This window comes from Fistularia commersonii, chromosome 6, assembly GCF_037954325.1.
Source record: "Fistularia commersonii isolate RoL2024-O1a breed Wild chromosome 6, RoL_Fcom_v1.0, whole genome shotgun sequence".
Taxonomy (NCBI): domain Eukaryota; kingdom Metazoa; phylum Chordata; class Actinopteri; order Syngnathiformes; family Fistulariidae; genus Fistularia; species Fistularia commersonii.
The window spans coordinates 17339118-17360951 of NC_141289.1; the positions used below are offsets into that span (position 1 = coordinate 17339118).

Here is a 21834-nt window from a genome sequence, read left to right on the forward strand (position 1 = left end):
CCCTCACGCTCTCTCTCCTGTTTGTTTGAATCACTGCGTGACACGATAAGACTTCTTGTCAGTTCAGGTTTTGTTTTCTCTCGTGACGGCCGCTCGTCCGTTCGGTCATTCGTTCGCCTTTTGAGGCCATCGATAAGCGAATTCAACATCCGTTCCTCTATGTCGGTCCACATCGGCGTGACAAACCCGTGGATTCTGTTGCGTTTCTGAAACACGATAGAAAAACTCACAAGAAAGGCATGGATTCAAAGTGTCGGCGGCGAGAAGTTGACAAAAAAGAAAGGGGTCGGAACATTTCTTTTTTGTTCTTTTGCTCTTTAATATTAAAATGGGGAAAACCTTACAGCAAGCTGAATTCACCCACAACGGTTCCCCTGAAGAACAGACCTCACAGTACAAACCCGAAGAGAGACGAACGACGACTTCACACGATGCTTGTGAAAAAAATCGGATACACTGTGGCACTGGAATCTGAAAGCAGAGATTGAGGCGGACGACGGCAGCTGCTGCTCCGCCGAGATGCGGGGAGCTCCATGTTTCAACTTTAAATTGATTATGAGAGTAGCCGTATCTATGGATACCAAAACTGTCGGCATGGCAACCAATTGCCGTCCTCACCATAAGTCACACACTTGTAACTTCAGAGGTGCAATCCATTTTTTTGGGCTGCTTTTTCTTGTGTTTTTGACCTCGTATCGGTTCGGATGTTGCGACACTGAATCGGCTCCTCTCGTCTAAAGGCTAAAACAATCCATCATGTGATTAATGGCACTTGTGAGCAGCCGGCGATGACCATCTGAGTCACTCTCGCACTCTCAGCCTCAGCGCTGCCGTCACACTTCGGGTTTCTTCTTTTTTCGTTAAATGCATTATGAAAAACAGTCGCCTTGAGAGATTTTTTTCCTCGTCTTCGATCCGCAGAAATTAGTATTAAGCAGCTGTTAAAACAAAGTAAAAAGCAATTGCACTTGATTTTATTGACCTGGAAACAGAGGCATGAAATGAGTAGTACCAAATTTATAAAAAGTATTTTCCGTGAAATTACATTTTTGATTTGTTGTTCTGAAGTATTTACAAAACAATAAACTCCATGACCATTCAGGCAACCAGTAGAGATAAATATTTTCGTTAGCTTCTTTGAAAATAATATTATTAAAACATCAAATAACACGCACACGTACACTCACACACACAATTTAACATCAACTCCCTCACAATGGGCTTATTTATCGCCATGTCAGAGCAGTAGATTTGTTATTCCATTATACTTTGCGTAAAGAAAATGTAAAAGAGCGTTATTCTAAAAAGGTCAGAGTAATGTAATGCGTCGTCATTTGTTATTCATGAAAAATCTCATTAAATTGTTTCGGTTCTGTAGTTTCACTGTTTTGTTCTCTGCCAATAAGAGTAATTCAGACAAAAAGAAAAAAAAAAATCAAATAAGTTGTGAAATGACTAATTGAATAAATAAATAAATAAATAAATAAATACATAAACAAACAAATAAATAAATCTGATACTGTATGCCGAACAAACACATAAACACCTTGAGTCACAGTCATTTATATATGAATAAAAAATAAATGAAAATAAAAAGTCAGGTTTAAACTAAACTAACTTTTTCAGATGATATAAAAGACACCTTGTTGAATCGCTGACTTTTTCTTTTTTATCACTGAGGTTTAAGATTGTTCTAACGGAATGACACAGGAGCAAATTTCTTTCCTTAGAATATTTAACGATATAATTTTTTATCAGGATGATATAACAAATGTAAGAATAAAAAGTGTTTGAGGATGCAGCATAAAATAATAAAAATGTCCTTGATGTGTCTCACGAGACCCTCAGAGATACATTTGAACCTCAAAGATCCGTGTCCTCAGATTGGGTGAAAAAGATTTGAATCAAAAAACAAAAAAAAAACAACAAATGTTTGGAGAATTCTTGTAAAAAGTAGCTTAAATTTCCAATTGTCAACAAAAGAGCGGTAGAGGCGTCTCAGTGTCCGGTCAGCCATCTCTGGGCTGTGATTCTGAGTTCAGCTAATGGATGGTAACCGCATCGCCTATCCGGACAAACCTATTTTAAAGTCAGAGAAAATACTGACAAGGAAATCGTCGGCCTGTAAATCAGAAACCTCGTAAACTTCATAAACAACAGCTTGTGTGGCATCTAAAGGCGCCAATGTAGGCGGCTTCACATTTCATACACTGTTCATACTTTGCATTTTGTAATTCGTCAGATTTGTGAGCAGATCCGAGCTGGCACTTTTCCAAATTTAAATATAGAGATTAAAACACAAACAAAAACAAATTAAAGAGTTTGGTGATTTGAAAATCCTCCCTGTCTGTTTGATGCAAATTAAAAAAACGTTTTGTCTGGCGGTGGAAACTTTAAGGTTGTTACTGCACTTCTTGGGGGATGAATGTTTTTTATCTTTATCAAGGTACGTCAGCAGGATATTCACTTTTTTGGATTAAAAAAAAAAAAAAAAGGAGATGATTGTTAAAAGTGGTGGGACTAGATAGTTTCCAAAGTGAGGGCACTGCGGGACCTTCTGAGGCAGTTGCGTGAAAATTCATCTATATCAATTTGAAAGTGGAGAGGTTTCTGTGGCCTCGGGACACGTCTGCAGACAGACTCAACAAACTTTTGTCAATGTCAATGAGGATAAGTTTTATAATCATTAGCGTTTCTTTTTGCGAATACATTTTGTGCAGTATTTCGACATACACAAGATATAATCAACACGGTCCTCGCGGGATTAATCCGATCAGGGGCTGCGAATAACAATTGCTGCCCATCAACTGTTTCATCCCATTATAAAACATTGAAAGCATTTACCTCAGACAAACTCATTTTTGTTCAGGATTTACACACTTGACTTTAGCAACTTGACTTCTCTACACAGTAAAAATAATTAACTTCGACTTGCCGTCATATGTACAGACCATCGTACCGTCTGTTTTTTACCAGCAGTCAGTGCCAAAACAAGGTGACCACTGATATAAACATGGGTGAAATACAAAAAAAAAAAAAAAATCACATCTTATTCTATGGTTTACATATGAAATATGACATACATGTTACATCCCTGTCAAATAACCAACTCACACTAGAGGATATTTGCACTTACATCACCAGAAATCAGTCTTTCTCACAACATCCCGGATAACAATGAAGTACAGTCATGATTTGATTTCGCTGTCCACCTGATGCTAAATAGCTAAGACATGCTAAAAATACATTCAAAACACAAGCTGTGGTCTTAGGGGGTTGATACATTTTAGAGGAGAAAATGAAAATAGGTAGAACTCATTGACTCATCATTTTCTGCACTGATTCCCTTATCCACTTTGAAATTTAGTTTTTTTCACTTTATATAAATCTGCTGGACCTGCCGACATGTTGCACATGCAAAAAGATCTTCCAACGTGTTGCTGGCGTTATTTTGACAGGCTCATAATGCTTTACTGACTCTCTTCGCCCTATCAACTTTCATATTTCCTTTAACTGAGCAATAAAAGATCACCACCAGCGCCGCCGTGCAAAGAGAGATGTGAGAATTTTAGATTCGACACTGAACCGAAAGTTACAGGTACATATCGTGTCAGTGAATGTTTTGGAAAAGACACGTTATTCCGGTTCCGGTGAGTTTTGTTTTGTCAGAAAAGGGAAAATCAAGTCATGGGTCCTTTCCGCCTGTAGTTAAGATAAAACGATAAACGATTAGGAAAACGATATTCGAAATAGCGATGCGCTCGGACGGAACGCATCTTTTAGGCCCGAAGGCTGAGCGGGATTAAATCTATATATTTGTCTCCGTGCGTCTCCATAATATCCGAAGTCTGCGGTAGAAACACAAAGTTAGAGAGAGACTTGTTGTGGATATTGATCAACATTTACAGCAGCCAATAATGATGATTGTGAGTTATTCCCTGCCCGGCCTTTTCCCCGCTGAATATGCAGTTGGTCAGAGAGAGAGAGAGCGCAGCGACAACACAATTCTGCCGTCTAGTCTCAGTCCAGCACATCCAGGTCACTGCCAGTATTTATAGTCTTGGGGGAGGAACATTAAACCCCCATAAACCAATTTAATTGGCAAATGCCACCGAGTGGATGACAAGTCACCTCTCTTTTTAGACAGTTTGAAACAGCAGGTATTAAAAAGACAAAAATTTGGAGGGGATTCTCCATTAGACTAGTGCTTATTTGCCACACAAACAAATGAAATTGGGAGAATGTTTCCGCATTTAATGGGATCTTTAAAACGGTTTATCTTCCATTTGTATTTCTTCAAAAATTATATTTTTCAATGATGTGCCTGAAACAAAAATAGCTGAATTATCATATATTATTTTACATTATATTATAATACGGTTTTCTGCTGCAGGATCTTTGCATTAGTCCACATTTTGGTATTGTTTTATCACTTGTAATGTAGTATTAACCCTAATAGTAGGAATGAGCTCATGATGTGTGAATATCGTGTTTATACATGTATGTTTTGTTGATGTTGAGTCACAAAAAGATGGATTTCTCTTCTTCTCCAGCACATGTCATATTTTGACAGGCCTCGGTTACATTCTTTGCCTCGCTTTGCTGCTTGGAGTTTCCATAACCAAAGTGTTCACCGTGATAACTGAAAAAAAAAAAAAAAAAAACTGGCTGCTTGATCCAAACACACACAAAAAGCAAAAAAAAAACAAAATACAAAACAAACAACAATAAAAACTAGTCCAATATGTTATGAAGAAGCTTTTTTGTTCATCAAATATTGTGCTACAGGTATAAAACCACACCCTGGCTCACACTCACATTACCAGTGGCGCACACACACACACACTCAATCGCACTCACACACACACACACATACAAAGACACACACACACAAAAGAGGACAGAAATATCGCCTTCAGTCGTCATCCGCTTGTTGGTCGAGTAATGACGACGCATCAAACAGACATCCTCTAAAATAACCCATTAAAGAATGAGTCAGTTGAATCCGGCTGCGCGCAGACAGGAAGTGTCCTTCATCCGGGTAGATCTGACGCAAAAGAGCAAACAAACAAAAGAAAAATCCACAACACAAAACACAATTAATGAATCTCAATGCAGCGGCACAAAATGACAGCTTTGTCTCACAAGATGGGAAATGTTTTTTTTTTTTTTTTGGCTAATTCGAAGATCTGTTTCATTTTTAAAATTCTGCCAGGATATCTGTTTTGTCAGCCACGTGCCATTATCTCCAAGACATCAACTCTTCTGCAAGCAAAGGAAAATAACCCTCAATTACGCTGTGACTCTGCGCCGGCTGAATCGTGCCATGAGCTGCAGGAAAGAGAAACTGATTCGAGATCAAAGAGGAAAATCAGCCTTCAGCTAAAGTTATACATAAAAAAAAAAAAAAAAAAAAAAAAAGAAACAGATAAATTGGTTAAAATGGCTACACGGCACGTGTCTGTCGAAAACTTTACCGACACGTCACGCAATTATCGAAGAGTGAGATATCAAATATCCACTGTCTGTTTTATTCCTTTACTGAATCCTTGAAAAGCGACATTTTCATAAATCCTTTAACATTGTTAGAAAAGTCATGTTGCGACAGAGAATCCAAAAAGCGGATGACTACGGCCAAACAGATCCTTCATATTTTTGAAGTGTCCTTGAATGAGACGCCTCATTATTGAGCCACGATTGTTGAGTTTGTTGATAAGCATAGAAACTCCAGTGAAAGGAAACTTTTATCAATGAAATCATATTTCCAGACAACAATTTTTGATTCTGGATTCAATAAGCCATTTGGTTAATTTGGTTAATCGATTCCGGTCTGCAGACTGGATATGTAGCATGAACAGCTAGCATGAAAAAAATAAATAAAATAAAAACATTTCCATTTCAAGCCTCATTCATATTCGGAAAAAAAAAAAAAAAAGATGCTCTCTGCTCATTTACTCCCCTTTTAAAGACGGTGAAAATCTTTTCTCATGCAGACAACAAGATGGAAAAAGAGAGAGGAGATAATGGAACATCTTTTAAATGCAGTTGAAAGCGAACGACAAACAGGAAGTGGGAATGAAGAGCGGCGGCGTAGCCGAGTCTCCATGTGCATCCTCTTGTTTTCTAACCCCTGATCCTCGCCGCTGACCTCTCCGTCTCCCCGGAGCCTCTGTGTGATTACCTGATTTTCTCAGACAGTTTCCACCTGTGTCCAATCATCCCCACACACCTCCTCTGTTGCCACTTAGTCTTTGCCTCACATGTCAAACGTTGCAGCGTTTTTCCCCGCGTGTTCCTTCCCCCCCCAAGAATCACGCTGCCTTTTCCCTGTCGTGTCTGATACCGCCGCCTCGCTGATTACAAGACAGTCTGGTATAAGGGACCGATATCTACCTACACGTTCCGGTGGCGCGCAAGGACACGTAGTGAATCTGTCAGGAAGACGCCATAATACCATCAAGCGTCTCTACGCCCACCGATGTCTACAGACCACTAGATTTTAAATGGGACTAAACAGAGGTTTGGTGAAATGAAGGCAAAATATGCATGAAGTTACATTTCCGACAACAACCGGTGCGGAACGTAAGAGCGTATAATATCGCCAGCCGGTGGCTTGAATTCTGTGTCTACGAAATGGAAATTAGGTGATCAAAGGGGTGGTTAATATTCATACAGTCCCAATTTTTTTTTCTATCAAGATTGTGAATCTGGAGAGAATTGAAGGCCGATATAGTGTTATGAAAAATGTAAAAAAGGAATTTTACATGCAAAGTATCTTTGAGTGAAGACAAGTACAGTGTACTTTTTTCCGTATTGTCAAATACAAATATAGTTAAAAGATTAGTGCCTGTTTCAGCTCAACAAAATAAAGACTTAATAGAAACGGTCCCAGGGAACTAATGTTATTTCTGCAATACTTGTATGCTAATGTTAGCCTGAAGTCGTTCCTGCTATGTGATTGTTAGCTAGTTGGAGTCCTCTGCGTTAGCATGCTCACGGGTTGCATTTTTTTTTTTTTGTTAAAACCCAAAAGCCACATGACAGTTCATGTGTCCGTATATATACAGAAAAAAAAATGACAGTGTCTACGACGCTGACCTGAATCGCAAAATTGCAAAAATGCCGCGCTGGAAATGCCCCGCCAGCAACCATCTTTTCGCTGTAAATGCTAGCAACGTGATAAGATTTAGCAACAGCAACTTCTGCAATACATTATACATTGTGTTTGACATTTTTGGGTTTTACTGTGTTTAATTATTCATCTATCCATTGTGTTGCAAGGTTTTAGGTGTTAAACTTGTGACAAACAAGCTGTAATGCATTGATTGACTGTCAGGTGTAGAATTCATTCATTAAGAATTCAAAAAGCATTTATTTCAAAATACAATCGGATGAATTTCTCTGCAATTTTTGGACAAATATTCATATTAGGTGGTGAAATGCACGATGGTAAGACAAGATATGATGGAAAATAATACATTTAATTTTTTCTCTTTCCAGAGAACGTCAACTGTATTGATAGACAGCGAATCAATGGGTCCTTGGGATATCGTAATCTCGATTTCTGTAAAATAAGCTTTTATTTATGACCAATACGATTAAAAACTGAGAGAATATTTACCTGCATGGTATAATTGGCGCCGATCTTTATTAGGTGCTTGATGAGTTCTGCCGAGTGCTGAAAGTGAACATTTGCTGAGGAGAAAAAGGCGAGCCGTGCAATTACAAAGTGTGAAGTTAATTAAAAATTCACCCAAGAATAAAAAGCTCAGCAACTCATCGGGGTCAAGTCTTAAGAGTTTGCATGGAAGACACATTTCAAGGACAAAACCTCTGAATTTGACACGATACCGCCAGCTGCGATGCTTTACAGTGATCCCTCGCCATAACGCGGTTTACTTTTCACGGTTTCGCTACTTCACGGATTTGCATCGTGCATTGTGTTCTGCGTTCTGATTGGCTAAAAAGTCACTCCGCTTCTTCTCTACCTGTGCGTCGATAACATTGCGGTTTAATATGTACACGTACGTAAAACGGCTTGCCAAATTCACATGACGTACGTGCAAATTCTCTTGCAATTTCGAGTTTCTCTAAAACCCATATTGTTGACAAAACGCTCTGGACCGACAAAAGCACCTGCGGCAGGGCCCAAAAGGCAGCGGAAGATGCTATCTATCGCAGATAAAGTTAAACTTCTGGACATGCTAAGGGAAGGTAAAAGCTATGCGGCTGTAGGTCGGCATTACGGAATTAATGAATCTTCCATTCGTTCCGTAAAGAAGGAAGAAAAAAACATAAGGACGACAGCAGCAATGTATAATAGAGTATTTGATTGTATAATAATTGTTAAAAAAAATAAAGGTTTTCACGGGTTTTGCCTATCATGGGTTCTTTTTGGAACGTAACCCCCCGCGAAAAACAAGGGTTTACAAAAAGACACCGGCTTACCGTCAGCAGTCCCATGGGCCAGAAACAGGGTTCCTCCTTGCAGACCCTTCAGGTTTGGAAGGACCTTGGATGTCTAGACCCACAGAAAGACACATTAGGAAAGTCCGAAGCTAAGGTACCAGGATAGAGAATTACAGAAATAGATTGAATAATTGAACATGATCCTTTTTTTTTTTTTTTTTTGCAAAATATCATTTGTGTCCAGAGTAACTCTTGTGTTCTATATTACCAAACAATCTAAATGAATAAGGCGATTAATAACAAGAAAACGAACGTTTGGCGTACCGATTGAATAAGTGCTGTTTAACCTTGTTTCAATTTCTCAAAAATGTATCATTTACCCATTTTCTTCCAGTGACTTAGACATTTTCGGGGTCATTTTGGATTCTACGAAGGGATTTTAGAGGCCACGTAATCTGTCCTATAGTCAACAAACTTTTTATCGGCGGTTTCGGACCACGCCTCTCGAATGCATCGCTATTTGTCATTATTTTTCCGCAGATTACAATCAAAATCATTCCTTCTGCTCGCGACAGGAAAATCAATAGACAGAAAACTTGCTATCAGTAGTTACGCCCGCTTTTTATCGACGTTTTTAAAGTATCACTGATCTTTTTCGGAGGGGAAAAACAACTTATAACAGTCCAATATCATCCGAAACAATGTCGTTTTCTTTTATTAGCGATGGCATATTTGGCAATTTATGAGTTAATTATTTACAATTGTACCTCGAATATCAGCTTTAATGTCAATTTTTTCAGTTTTGGATGAAACAAAGCACGGCAAAATACTCCTTTAAACTAATGTATGCATGAGGTAAATGTACTTTTCATTACTACTACACCAGACTGTGAATACTATTTCCTAGAGTGATTTTAGAAACTCTAATACGGCTGGGTGAGCAGAAAATAGGTCTTGAAAAGGTCATTGAGGGACATTTTGAAAGTGGCTTAGCCCTTCAGGGTGTGGAGCAGACGGAGTGGAGATGAAAATACACATTTGTGAGGGAGAAAAACACCATGAAGCTCATAACACGGATTCTTATCTTGTTTTTGTTTCTTTTAAATGCATTTTCCTTTAAAACAATATCCAGATTGCATTTGAATTTCTCTTCCAGGGGATTGTGGATGGAAGCCTCTCCATTACAGGGGTTCTTATCCTCCGTCCTCGCTCAGACTCTCCCCCGCTGGGGTTTCGATCCGGCAAAATTTCCGCGGCTTCTGTCCGTCACCACGCATCAATAAGCCGACACTGTGTCATCGCAGCTATTTCATAACCCATTTCTTTGCGTCTGTCTGTCTCGGTCCTCAGAAGAGGCGATTGATGTCCCGCCGATTATTGTCTGATCAGATCCAGGCGCATCTCCCTTCTCCGGATTTGAGAGCGGACCCCCCTCCTGCCGGGAGAGTCACCGAAATAACTACGGCCCAGATATGGGCAACCCACTTAGGAGGAAAAAGCACTTTAACCGTGACCTTCACTTTGAGGACAACAGTGTATTTTTTGCCTCCACCTCTGGCAGATGACTATTTTTCATGTTTGTATGTTTTTTTGCTTTTTCAGCCAATGGTTGCACAGGACACAGTCTGGAGTGTCGCCAAACCTGCTCGTGGACACAATTGTTTCTTTTTCTCACTGGAGCAAAGCGGTTTTGTTTGTGAAGTGATCCGAAACGAGATTTTTTTTTTTTTTTGGTTTGTTTTTTAAGATGTGTGCATTGGCCTGATTTTGAGAGCCATGCGACCTCTATCTTGCAGGGAAGCGTAGATTTCACGAGAAGAAAATAGTCAAAACATTGCATATTCAATTGATGAATATGGGAAGTAAAATGGATTTAAATTTCCAGCAACTTGTCTAAGCAACTGTTGATCTCTATGACATTTTAACTGGATATATTACATAAAGAGCATCGGGTTTAATGCATATCAAATCCTCTGTTTATTTTTTTGCATTTCTCTTTGTCATCAACCAAAACAAACAGGTTGCCTGGAGGCTTCGAAATGCCTCCACGTCTGGGATGGTTTGTCAAACTCATGAAAACGACAGGAGCTGACGTTACAATGATACGCGGTGCGCTGCGGAGAAGGTGAAAGAAGAGACGGTCAGAGACGGTAATTCCACAAATGTTGGATTAACCACTTTTTCGCAACGCGGGGGTTTGCTGTGATGGATGATAAATTCAGTAAGTGGATCAATGTCAGGCCAAAGTAACTGAGACAAGCACTCAATTTCTGTCATCAAAATATAAATAAGATAAAAATGAAAATACTCAGTCAGGAAATGGCTCAATTAGCCCCACAGTAATGCCAAAGTGTTTTCATTTGTCATCGTTGGATTGATAGAAGTAATTTAAGCTTCTCAAATATGTCAATATCGAGTGGATCCCGCCTCGTGGATCGAGTCATGGCGGTCTTTTTTGTAATTTTACGGAAAAAAAAAACAGTACACACGTGCTAGCAAGTTCCTCCTAGAATCGAGCTAAAATAACAGCCTAAATTGAGCCCGAACCAAATAATCCGCTTCTAAAAATGCTACGGCGTCATGTCGTGTGGAAGGTGGTAAGCAGGCTGGAACAGGTGGAGAAAAGCGTCGGGGTTAATGTGCGAGTAAAGACGATCAGCCAGGATGAAATGAAACGTGTAGGCAGCGAGACAGGCCATATTGTTCGGTTTTGAGAAAGAGGCGCCGAGGAAAAGACGGGAGGTGAAGGTAGTAGAGACGAAGATGTTGAGGTTCTCTTCGTGAGCGAGGGGGATGGATAGGATCGGGAAGGAGCACGTGCTGGATATTCTGGAGATCAAGCGAGACTGAGATGTTTTGGAGATTTTCAGGGAAGGGATAGCCGGGCAGGAGGTCTAGACCAGTGTTTCCCAACCGCTGTGCCGCGGGACATTAGTGTGCCGTGAGAGATCATCGGGTGTGCCGTGGAAAAATGCCCGCTTTCACTTGATCGGTCCGAAAATGATTTATCCAACGCAGATAATGTGTCTTCCTATGTCTATGTGAGCAGCGCGCCCATTTGATGGCAACGGGTAGTGAATTAATCTGTGCATCTGTGTATCGGAGTGATTAGTGACGCTTTGCGGGATACATTTTTAAAATAAAAAGTACTTGTATCTGCGTAAACAAACAGGCAGCATTGTTGAAAACTACCAAGACGAGTGAGAAAGCAGTGAAAGCTTGCTGCAAAGTTGGTGGACTCATCTCTAAATCCAAACAGCCACACACCGTAGCAAAACATTAATACTACCTGCCGGCAAAATCATTGTAGAAGAAATGCTCGGCTCTGGCGTTGATAAAGAAGTAGCCAGAGTTCTCTCAAATAATACAATTTTCAGACATATTGATGACATGTCTTCGGACATTGCAAAAAAAGTGTTCCGGAAAAGTTGCACAGCAGTGGGAAATTTGCATCGCAACTTGACAAATCTATTGATATTAGATATATTAGATTTCACACCAAGTAAATTGAGACTACGGTTTCATTCTAACTCGTTCAAAAATGTTTTTGACATTTTTATTTGGTGGTGTGCCGTGTGATTTTTTTCGAATGTAAAATATGTGCCGTGGCTCAAAAAAGGCCTCCAAAGAGCAAATTTAAAGAGTGGAAGGCAAGAGAAAGTGGAGTTAGTCGCTGTGAGAGAAGAGGATGCAGAGAATAGGGTTTGATGGGGGGGGGAGATGATTGGCTGTGGCGACCCCTGAAGGGAACGGCGGTAAGAAAATGTAGTTAATAACACAACTCAGCCACATGGTAACCTTTTCACTCTAATAGACACTGACTTGGAATTCCAGTCAGCCCACCTCACAGCCTGCTCCCACCAGGAAGCCGGCGTCCGACCGGCTGTCCGACGATCATTCACACGTAACACATTGATTGAATATTTTACACGTGAAACATTAATCAAACTGTTTTGTGCATGCAGGGCCGGATCCGCGGTGCCGGCCAGTTAAAAAAAAAATACCGGATCGTTGTTGCTTGAGTTGTCCCTGCCCGGATGCAAATTCGACCTTTGGGTGAAAAATGTGGGATAAAATCAGTTCAAATAATATAGATTTTTCATTTGGTTTTATCTCATGACATTAGTTGGAAAGGAGATGTTTTTTTTTTTTTTTTTTTTCTGCAAGTGATTTTAGTCTCCACTGCTGTCGAGGCGCTTTACACAAGATTGCATTTACCCATTCACACACACACACACACACACCCATACACGCACACACACGCACACACACACACACGATTGATGCCAGAGCTGCCATGCAAGGCGTTAACTGGGCCATTGGCACCGTTTAGGGTTCGTTTTTTTGCCCAAGGACACTTAGCACGCAGACAGGGGGGAGCCTGGAATCGTATCACCAACCTTTAAATACTAAACGCTGTCTCGGTTGATGTCAATAAATAGATAAACTTCTCAATAAAGAAGATGCTTAATTTGTATATTTCCTTCTCAACATTGTGCTTTCCTGATGCACAAAATGACAATGTCATGGAGAAAAAAAAACAAAAAACAATAAAAAACAAATATAAGAAACATCTTTGTTTCATGAGGATCAGAAAATGATTGGTGAAATTGCCTGAAAAGTATCACTATAATTATCAAAAAAAATAAGTCAAGAAAAAGAGCATTATTTCAGTGTCTGAGTTGTTTGTGACGATAATAAGACACCTCCGATTTGTGTTTTGCAAGCGTGATTCTCTTATTTAGTTTTGCTGTATTTCTGTTTTGAAGAAAAAAAAAAAACAAGAAGCCTGACAATGCAATTCATCTCATAATTATCCCACATTTGGGAATCAGGTTTCCTTCCAAGAGATCTTTACTTGTCGACTGTAAAGAATAAAAGCCGTCCTGCTTCCTGGGGGAGTCACGGCTGCACCATAATTTGATATGGAGCGAGCAGAGTGTTTATTGAAAGTCTTTGATGTGAGCGAGCGCTGCAGTGCTGTCAAGAGGGTTGTTGCGTGCGTGTGTGTGTGTGTGTGTGTGTGCAAATGTGTGTGTCGATACGCAATTACTTGGATATAAATGAATGGAGCTACGCGGGCGCGGTTATGTTTGTGAATGTAATTACACATGCAGGTGTATTTATACGTGGCCTTGATATTCACAGTTGCACAAATGAGCTCGGATAGACATGAAGTTTTTTTTTAATCTCTCTCTCACATGCCTCTTTTAATTTGATTATTTATTTTTCTTAATTCGTTGTAGCCTTATATGTTAAGCCCCCAGAAGAGTTATACTCGATTACAAATCAGTATTATTATCATTGATATTATTATTGTTTGTTTATCTTGGGTTAGTATGTCACTGTGACCACTAGTAGTCGCAATAGTAGTAATTATTGGATATATTATCAGTTTTTTGATGTTATTTTATTGGCTTTTTATTTGATAATTGTCTATCCTGCTATATTTTTTTACATTTTTATTCATTTGTAGTGGTTGTGATGTTAGCATTTGTTGGTTCAGTAGTTGTTTTGCTTTGTTTTTTAAACATTTTGACTGAATTCTATCGCAGCTCACTAGCATGCAACATGAGATGTGGCTTTTCTTTTTCCTGCGTAAGGAAAAGAGAGACTGCACAGACTGTCTCTGGACACATGAGAGAGACACGGACACCTGGCCCGCTGCAAAAATATGATTTGAGACCGTTTTTTTTTTTTTTTTTTAAAAGCGAGGCCCGAGACAGATGAGTGTGTTGAAGCCGCTCACTTGATATTTGCTCTCCTCAGTCGACGGTGAGCCGAAGTATCTCTCTGAAAAGGCTGAGGCTGGAGGGGAGAGGGGAGCACAAGTGAGGTTTTTCGGTACTTTGCTTGACAGATGGCAGACATTATTCTTTAGTGTGCCATTCGCAAATAAAGTTGGCGGCGGTAGAGAGACAAATCTACAAACACACGAACCCTGCGTTTTAAAGGGGCATTTAGTGAATCAAAAACGGTAAAACCTATAATTCTTTGCCACCGCCTGAAACACAGGGGCCGAGGCTTAATGGAAACACTCCAATGTATTGAACCGGGATGACACATCCTGCAGCAGCTCCTCGGCTCTACTGTGGACGTCATATAAAGAAAGCTCTTCATCCTACAACTCAATACGCTCAAATTCCCCACCGCCTAGCTTGAGGGTAATTAAAGTCGCATTACCCCGACAATACATATAGAAAAAAAAAAAAAAACCCATGTAGGATTAAGAAAAAGTTATAAAAACTAGGAAATGGTGGCTCGCGAAAGTCAGCACTCCGGCGGCAGGAGCGATGAATAATTCTATGGCCTTGCGTGGCGGACAAAAGGAGGGGGAATTTTAATCTGGCTCACCATACATGCTCCAGTCGATGATGGGCGCCTGAGCGGCGGCGCATCTGATCAGCTTCTCTGTCGATTTCAACACCATCAAGGCGAGGTAGCCGCCGTAGTCCTGGAGGGGGGGAAGATTGAGCTGCATGAAAATGGTTTCCTTTCGCGGAGATTCCCAAAGGATTATCTATAAATATGCCCACAGATACCTCCTAGATCTCAGAGATGCCCTCCATACATGTATTAAGGAATGGAAAAATATATAAAAATTCAAATGCACGGAAGACGTGGTTTTCACGGAGGAAAACGGTATAACTCGCAGAATCTGTGAATACATTTTCCGAGCTTAATGGATACGACCTATTACAGATAAAGAGATAGAAATAAATTAGCTCCCGATCGGTGAGCCGAAACCAAAAAAGTCAAACAAAATTAATATTAAAAAAAAAGGTATTTTGAAATATCTTGCGATAGACTTTCAGAAAAACCTAAAAATTCCAAAAAGAGCAATCATTGAGAAATTGGCTAAAAGCACTAAACTACCCGAATAATAGCTAAAGAATGATATGAGTTCCACTAACAACAGCGATAAAAACAAACCAAAAAAAAAATCTGAAAATACCAAGAAGTAAAACAAATGACCTGAGAAACAATATGGCAAATACGGATCAAAAAATTGTTAAACGGGAGGACAAAAACATTTTCGTAAGTGACTGTATACGTTCATTAAATGTGTGGCTATTTTTGTCCGCTTGCAACTTTGCAGAAGGCTTCTAACTACACTTCTTTTCCCCTCCGAGGTGGATATTGATCTGATTATAGATCTGATTGGCGGAGAGGAGCATCAGTCAGAGACCCACTTGATAAAAACTGCTAGTCAAGTCAAAATTTAACATCGTTCTCACCTGCAATGAACACTTTTATCGCGAGCTGTTAACACCAGAGAAAAATCCTCTTTATTGGATTCCCTTAAACTTTACAGCCGGAGTCTTAGCTAAATCAAAAGTGATCGATCAACCCGCAGCTAAACACACTGCACCGGCTACAGGTGTCATTTAGAATTGATCTTCAACTTCATTCACTTGTTTATAAAGCTTTAAATACGATTGATCTGCATCAAGTCGAGCATTTTCTCCTTCTTTGTGCTCTGGCCACAGAGCAGCTTCACCGCTTGTTGAAATGATTGTTCCAGAGAAGCACCACTTATGCTCAGAATATCTTCCAAGCCAGTTATGGATGCGTATATATTTACTCGCCTCTATAGCAGATGGGATATAAGTGTTTATCGGGTTTTCCCTTCGATGGAATATTGCATTGCATTTCGCGACATACGATTGAAATACTGACTGGCATTGAACACGTCAATGTAAGCACAAAGAGGCAAAGGGGACGGGTTCGTGACATCGTTTCAGCCGTTGGATTCAGTGACGTTTGGCGCATTGAGATTCATGACTACCATGAGGCAGGCGAACCGCGTGCCTCACTTAGTGGCTCTTTGCAGCCGTTTCATGATCGCTCAGCACAGGGAACTACAGTTGTTGACCGAATAAAACACTGTACATTGGAAACGTAGTTCATACGGCATAAAAGTGTTTCAATATTTAAACACTTCTGCTGAATATGCCAGCAGTCAGCCATCATTGCGCAGTCTATGTTGAGGCTCAACAGTCCGCTGCGTCACCGCAAGTCCCTTCTCAGTTTTTGAACAATAAATGAGAAAAATCCAGCCATTTGGAATAAAAAAAAAACATTCTAATACCGGTGAAGTTAAATGAAAAATACAGTTATCGTGCAAATCACTGTTAAAAATAACCGTTTAAATCTTTCTTTCATGACAATTTTTTTTCTTTCCAAAATTGGCAAGTGAGGCACGGCCTCTCCTGCCTCCCCTGACGTCACTGGTTGGCTTGTTTCACCCGTGTCTCGACCCAAACGCCGACCTTGAACGACCCGCAATCACTTCAGCTGATTGTCAACTGGCACGAGGGAGGTCACAAGATGATTGCAAGCAATTAGTTGGAATTTAAAAAAAGCTACGAATGCCGCATAATTTACATCCTGTTCATCTAGGCTTGTTTTTAAAGAGTTTAGTTTTATTTCCCAGAATACATCCCCAAGAGTACTTCCTTGTCATCACAAGTGGTTCTCAGCGGAAAACAGAAGGGTTTATGATGCAGTCCTAGAGTCCACAGATGGTATTTCCTAATTATCAGTGATGTAGCATGTTACTGTTGCTCTGTTGCATTTTGAATACATTTCAAGCTACATCTAAAACTTGAAACGTGCTTGAATATTATCCAGTGTCAGGATCTGCTGCGGAGAAGTTCCATATTGTTTTTAATGGCTGTCATATTTTCGGTGCCTCTCGATGCCTCCAAAAATATCTCCGTGTATGAGGACAATGTCCAAGTGAGGCAGAATGAATGTCATTGTGCGAGCAGTGGGTTAGAAGGACTGAGAATAATATGTGATTTGATGTGTGTGTGTGTGTGTGTGAGTGTGTGTGTATAAAATCAGCATTTGAGGACCACAACAATAGCACCCTCTGATGGATGCGCTTCTAATGAAGAAACCGATGATTTTGCTGCTTTATTCACTTCTTTTTATCGACTGATTGTTAGAAGCTGACCGGCTAATCGGAGTGATTTCTCTCATCGGAAGCCCCAAGAACAGGCTGGAATAATTACAGGCATCGACAGAAATACACAAACGAAGGGGAAACGCGACGTTATCGGGCCTTGAGTCATCAACCTTTCAACTTGAAGTGCTTAGAAAAAAAAAAAAAAAAAAAAAAGACAGTTTTGAAAACTTGAATAAATGGAATCCAGGCCAGTTGTGACGCATAAGAGAGCACGGAACGAGATACTTAAATAATCCCTATGTCTGTTTTACAGGAGATGACTAAATGCTTTTCCAGTTTCTTCAACCAACCGCAACATGAGAAAAACAAAACTCCCTTTGAATTGATATTGTTGTCGGAGTATTAAAAATTCATGCTCATGGTCTCACAAACGATCGCGCGCCCGGTAATGACTTTTCAATGCCCGGCTGTCCAGTCTTGAGTAATTCAGAGTTATGCGGTCCCATAGTACATGTTTATTCAGGTAAAATTTAAAGGTCATTCCCTATCCGGCAGACAAACCTCTCCAAACAGTCCGACGCGGGCTTGATCGATGAAGGGCAGCTTCAACAGGTACCTGCAAGACACAGTTAAGACAGGGAGAATTCAAACCGTTTTTTATCTTTCGTATCAGAAAAACCCGTCCCTTTCATTTCAGTTCACACCAGAAATGACTCACGCCCAGAATGTCACACGCTGACAAAGTCAAGAAGAGGAGCTTGAGAGTGACTAATGTGATTTCATGTGGCTAAGCCAAGCAATGCAGGCTAGTCATAAGAGCCTTGTTTAGACAAGCATGGAAGTTGCCGCAGGGAATCTACAGCGTAGCTGGACCATGAAGTGGTTTGGAACAGGCGTGTCCAAAAAAAACTGGTCTGGGGGACCAATCATGGCCCGCAGTCAGATTTTAGGCAGCCAGTTAGGAATGTCACAGAGAATAAATGAACCAGACCTGGCCTGGGTGATGCAATCCAGAACTCAGTATCGGCCTTCTCATTAGTATTTACCCGTTTCTTTCCAAAATTCAGAGAGTTTTGAATGGCAACATCCATCACCATTAACAGCGAAAAGCCAAAAAGACAAAATATTTACGATCAGATTTGTTGTATTAGCCTTTTGAATAAGGTTTGCGGCAAGGTATATCTGCTGGTCTTAATCTACCTTTAGCTGTAATATAAACAACTTCTTGTTGTAATGTCTTTTAAACTTAGAAAATACTTCAACTAAACTCTATTAACTTCACGGATATTTAAGCTACCGCATTTTCCAGACTACTGAGCGCATTTGAATATTAACTGAACCAGTTAAATTAAAAAAAAAAAAAAAACGTGTGTGTGTGTAAATATATATATATATATGCTGCACTTGTCTACAACCTGTCAAGCTGTAAAGTGAGACATTTACACAATTCAATTTTTCATCCATTTTTTTCACTTTTAATTAAATCCATACATGCACAAATATGTACTGGAATATTTTTTCCCCAAACACTGCCTGTAACAAGGCTGATGAAAAAGTACAAAAGAAAAAAAAAATCCATCCACCCATCCTTCCATCTTTCGTCTTGCGCACTAAATTGTTAAAGTCGTCTTCATCAGTGTTGGAATCAAACCGCTGCAGAATTGCACTGTAATTTCACGGGTCCGATGTGGCGAGGGTAAATGTTTTGGCCATAAATTAGACACATCAATATTTAAGCTGCGGTTTTCAAAGCGTGTGAAAAAAGTAGCGGCTTAAAGTCTGAAAATTACTTTATTCCTTATTTTTCCATGATAGATGTGACAGAAAGGTAGCATTGTTTTATCAATTTGTTGATTGTTTGAGATATTGTTACATTGCCATTTGAAAGATTCGACCTGTTATTGCGACGATGAAAATAATAAAAAAAAAAAACTTTGAATTATTAAAAAAAAAAGAAAAAAAGAATTAAAAAAAATGAATAAATCAATGGGACAATTTGTCCTCAGGAATATTCACATAATCACATCTGGCCCTCTTTAAAAGGAAGTTTGGACACCCTTGATTTAGAGCAACAAATGATGGATCCCCATTTTTTCACATTTTCACATTGCAAAGTGAAAACTCTTTTAAATGCCCCATCATCACGCATTGATGATGTCTGGACAAAAAAATGGGTCACTTGCGAAATAACATACCGAACCTCGTCCCCTTGCTCTGTCTGCCAGCTTTCCCTGACAAGTGCATATCAGCTTTTTTTTTTTCCCCCCCAAATGATTGTTTTCTCAAGTGGCAGCAATTTGTCAGTGTTTTATTTTAGCTCCTGTCTTTCCCGTCGGCGTACGTCTCGGCGGTAGAAGTCGTCGTCCTTGGAACCGAACAATCCGGGTTCGATTTCGGTGCTCCTTCCTAGCCTGCCGAAGTGCCGTTGAGCAAGACGCTGAATACCTAACTGTGTTTTTGCAGTCGTCGTGCTGTACGTTTAATGTGACAATGGAGGGCCTTTTTGTAGATCACCAGCTGATCCTACATCATGTTAGCTCAGATCTGATACTCTTTTTTTTTCTACAATATATCCATGTACATTTGAAATGGATTTGGAAGGAAATGTACATGTGGATAGCAAAGCTATAGAAAACAGCATTTTCCCTTTTTTACATATCTATGATCTCATTTGATGCCTGCCTAGGTTAAAGCGCAACTCCCTGCGTGAATCCATACAGGGTAGGATAAAACTGCTGATGTTAAAGAATTATCTTATTGCCTACACATTCTGTAAGGGACCAGAACCAACACAGAATGCAATTTGAATCTTTAAAACCATCTCCTGTAGAATCTGTGATTATAAAATGCATCGACCGATCGGTTCCTTTGCTGTCACCGAATGTCAAGTTAGGGACAATGTTCAACAATGAATGAATCTTTGTTTTCAGCTGCTGAGAAATATGTAAATGCTTCTCATAAAATTGCAGAGAATATATAGTGCAGTTCTGTGGCAGAGCGATGTGTTTCTATGCAATACGTGATAAACGGTTTCATCTGTAGCAGCATTAATACAATATATAATATCAGTCTGGATAATAAGTGCCATTCTTACCAGAGTCCCTGCAGAGAAAGTGATGACATTAACAAAAGTGAAATAGCCCTGTATATATCTTCTGCATGTAGTGATTCACTTTGACATCATTTCAGAATGATTATTTTGATTGTTATAAAAACACTCCCTCACAGGGAGGTTAGCAAATGATTACAAAAGGCAGCATTATCTTTTGTTTGGCTTTGCAACAAGTTGACTGTTGACAATAATAGCATGCGTTGAACAGGACTAAACTGGAGGACCTTGAATCAGTTAAAAAATCATAACAGGCTGTTATCAGTCCATAGCAAAATGCGGTTCTTATAAAATGAGAGTAAAATTCTCCTTTTGTGGCTTTTTCTATGCCCTTTTTTACCCCCAGAACTATTTAACAAGTGTCTATTCCATTTTGAGGAAGTCTTTCCTCAAGGAGAAATAAGTAAAAATCTCATTTTAACTGTATTGAATTGTGATGACGTTAATGCGTGTCAGTCAGCCTTCATCAAACTGAAAATACTTACTCCAGAACTTTTATCTGGTCCTCAACGTCCACTGTGCCGAGCCTCTGGTGAACCTGCTGTAAAATTCTGAAAAGTGACAGGTTTTCATCAGGACCGGAATAATAAAGAATCTGAAAGTGTCGAAGGTTATCAAAGTTCTTATCGAGATTTAAATGTCACAATGAAAAAATACAGGGAAATATACCTTTGACCTTTGAACCCCGAACCCCTGCCGTCGAGCCGCGCCACGATGACCTGCTCGGATCCTGCCAGAACCGAGTCCCAGTCCAGCTTGAACTCCTCTGTAACCGCCTGGGCACCCGGAGAGCTGCCGCTGAGCCGACAAAGGACGGGTCTTCAATTATTGATGGAGCAGCGGAATGCATTACACCATTTACTTTTAACGTTTCAGGAAACGGATTTGTTCGAGGTGTAGGTTTAAGACGTTTGGATGCTTAAATCAATGCTAATTATTATTTTTTTTATTGACCGGAGCAATGAAAATGTGCTGAAAGGTCAATAAAATGTACTTAATTATGAACATTTCTGATCTTGACAGAGACTCAATTGTAATAAAAACAACCTTGAAGATACAAATCGCTTTATATAAAAGCGATATATATATAATTATATATAATATAGAAGATACAAAGCGCGGTCCTTGAGTTAAAAAAAAAAAAAAAAAAAAATCATCATATGAATACAAGGGACGGAAAATTTAAAATTCACGCAGTACATGCCAAGAGAGCTCAAACAACTCGAATAATGAGGCCGGCGCATTAAAAAAAAGAAAATGCAAAGTTCACTGGATCAATAAAAAAAAAAAAAAAAAATGATCTAGTGACAGTTATTCAGAGGAAAATGAATCAAAAAAATTGAAACCATAGAAAACTATAATTTGAGTGTAAAATGTTAATTAGAATGTAATAATCATCATA

At 39.6% G+C, this 21834-nt stretch overlaps 1 protein-coding gene across 2 annotated transcripts in view; it reads right to left on the reverse strand.

Annotated features, from left to right (window-relative positions):
- Window positions 1-294: 294 nt before the first annotated feature.
- LOC147233543 (inactive dipeptidyl peptidase 10-like) overlaps window positions 295-21834 on the reverse strand; it is a 144524-nt gene continuing 122984 nt past the window's right edge. For both annotated transcript variants that reach the window (XM_086148460.1, XM_086148461.1), the window contains exons 20-27: window positions 21102-21230; window positions 20918-20983; window positions 17885-17939; window positions 14764-14863; window positions 14159-14217; window positions 8449-8521; window positions 7622-7695; window positions 295-5047 (exon numbers count right to left, since the gene is read on the reverse strand). In XM_086148460.1, coding sequence (XP_086004586.1) covers window positions 4916-5047; window positions 7622-7695; window positions 8449-8521; window positions 14159-14217; window positions 14764-14863; window positions 17885-17939; window positions 20918-20983; window positions 21102-21230 — 688 coding nt within the window. In that variant the 3' untranslated portion in view covers window positions 295-4915. The remainder of the gene's footprint in view (window positions 5048-7621; window positions 7696-8448; window positions 8522-14158; window positions 14218-14763; window positions 14864-17884; window positions 17940-20917; window positions 20984-21101; window positions 21231-21834) is intronic.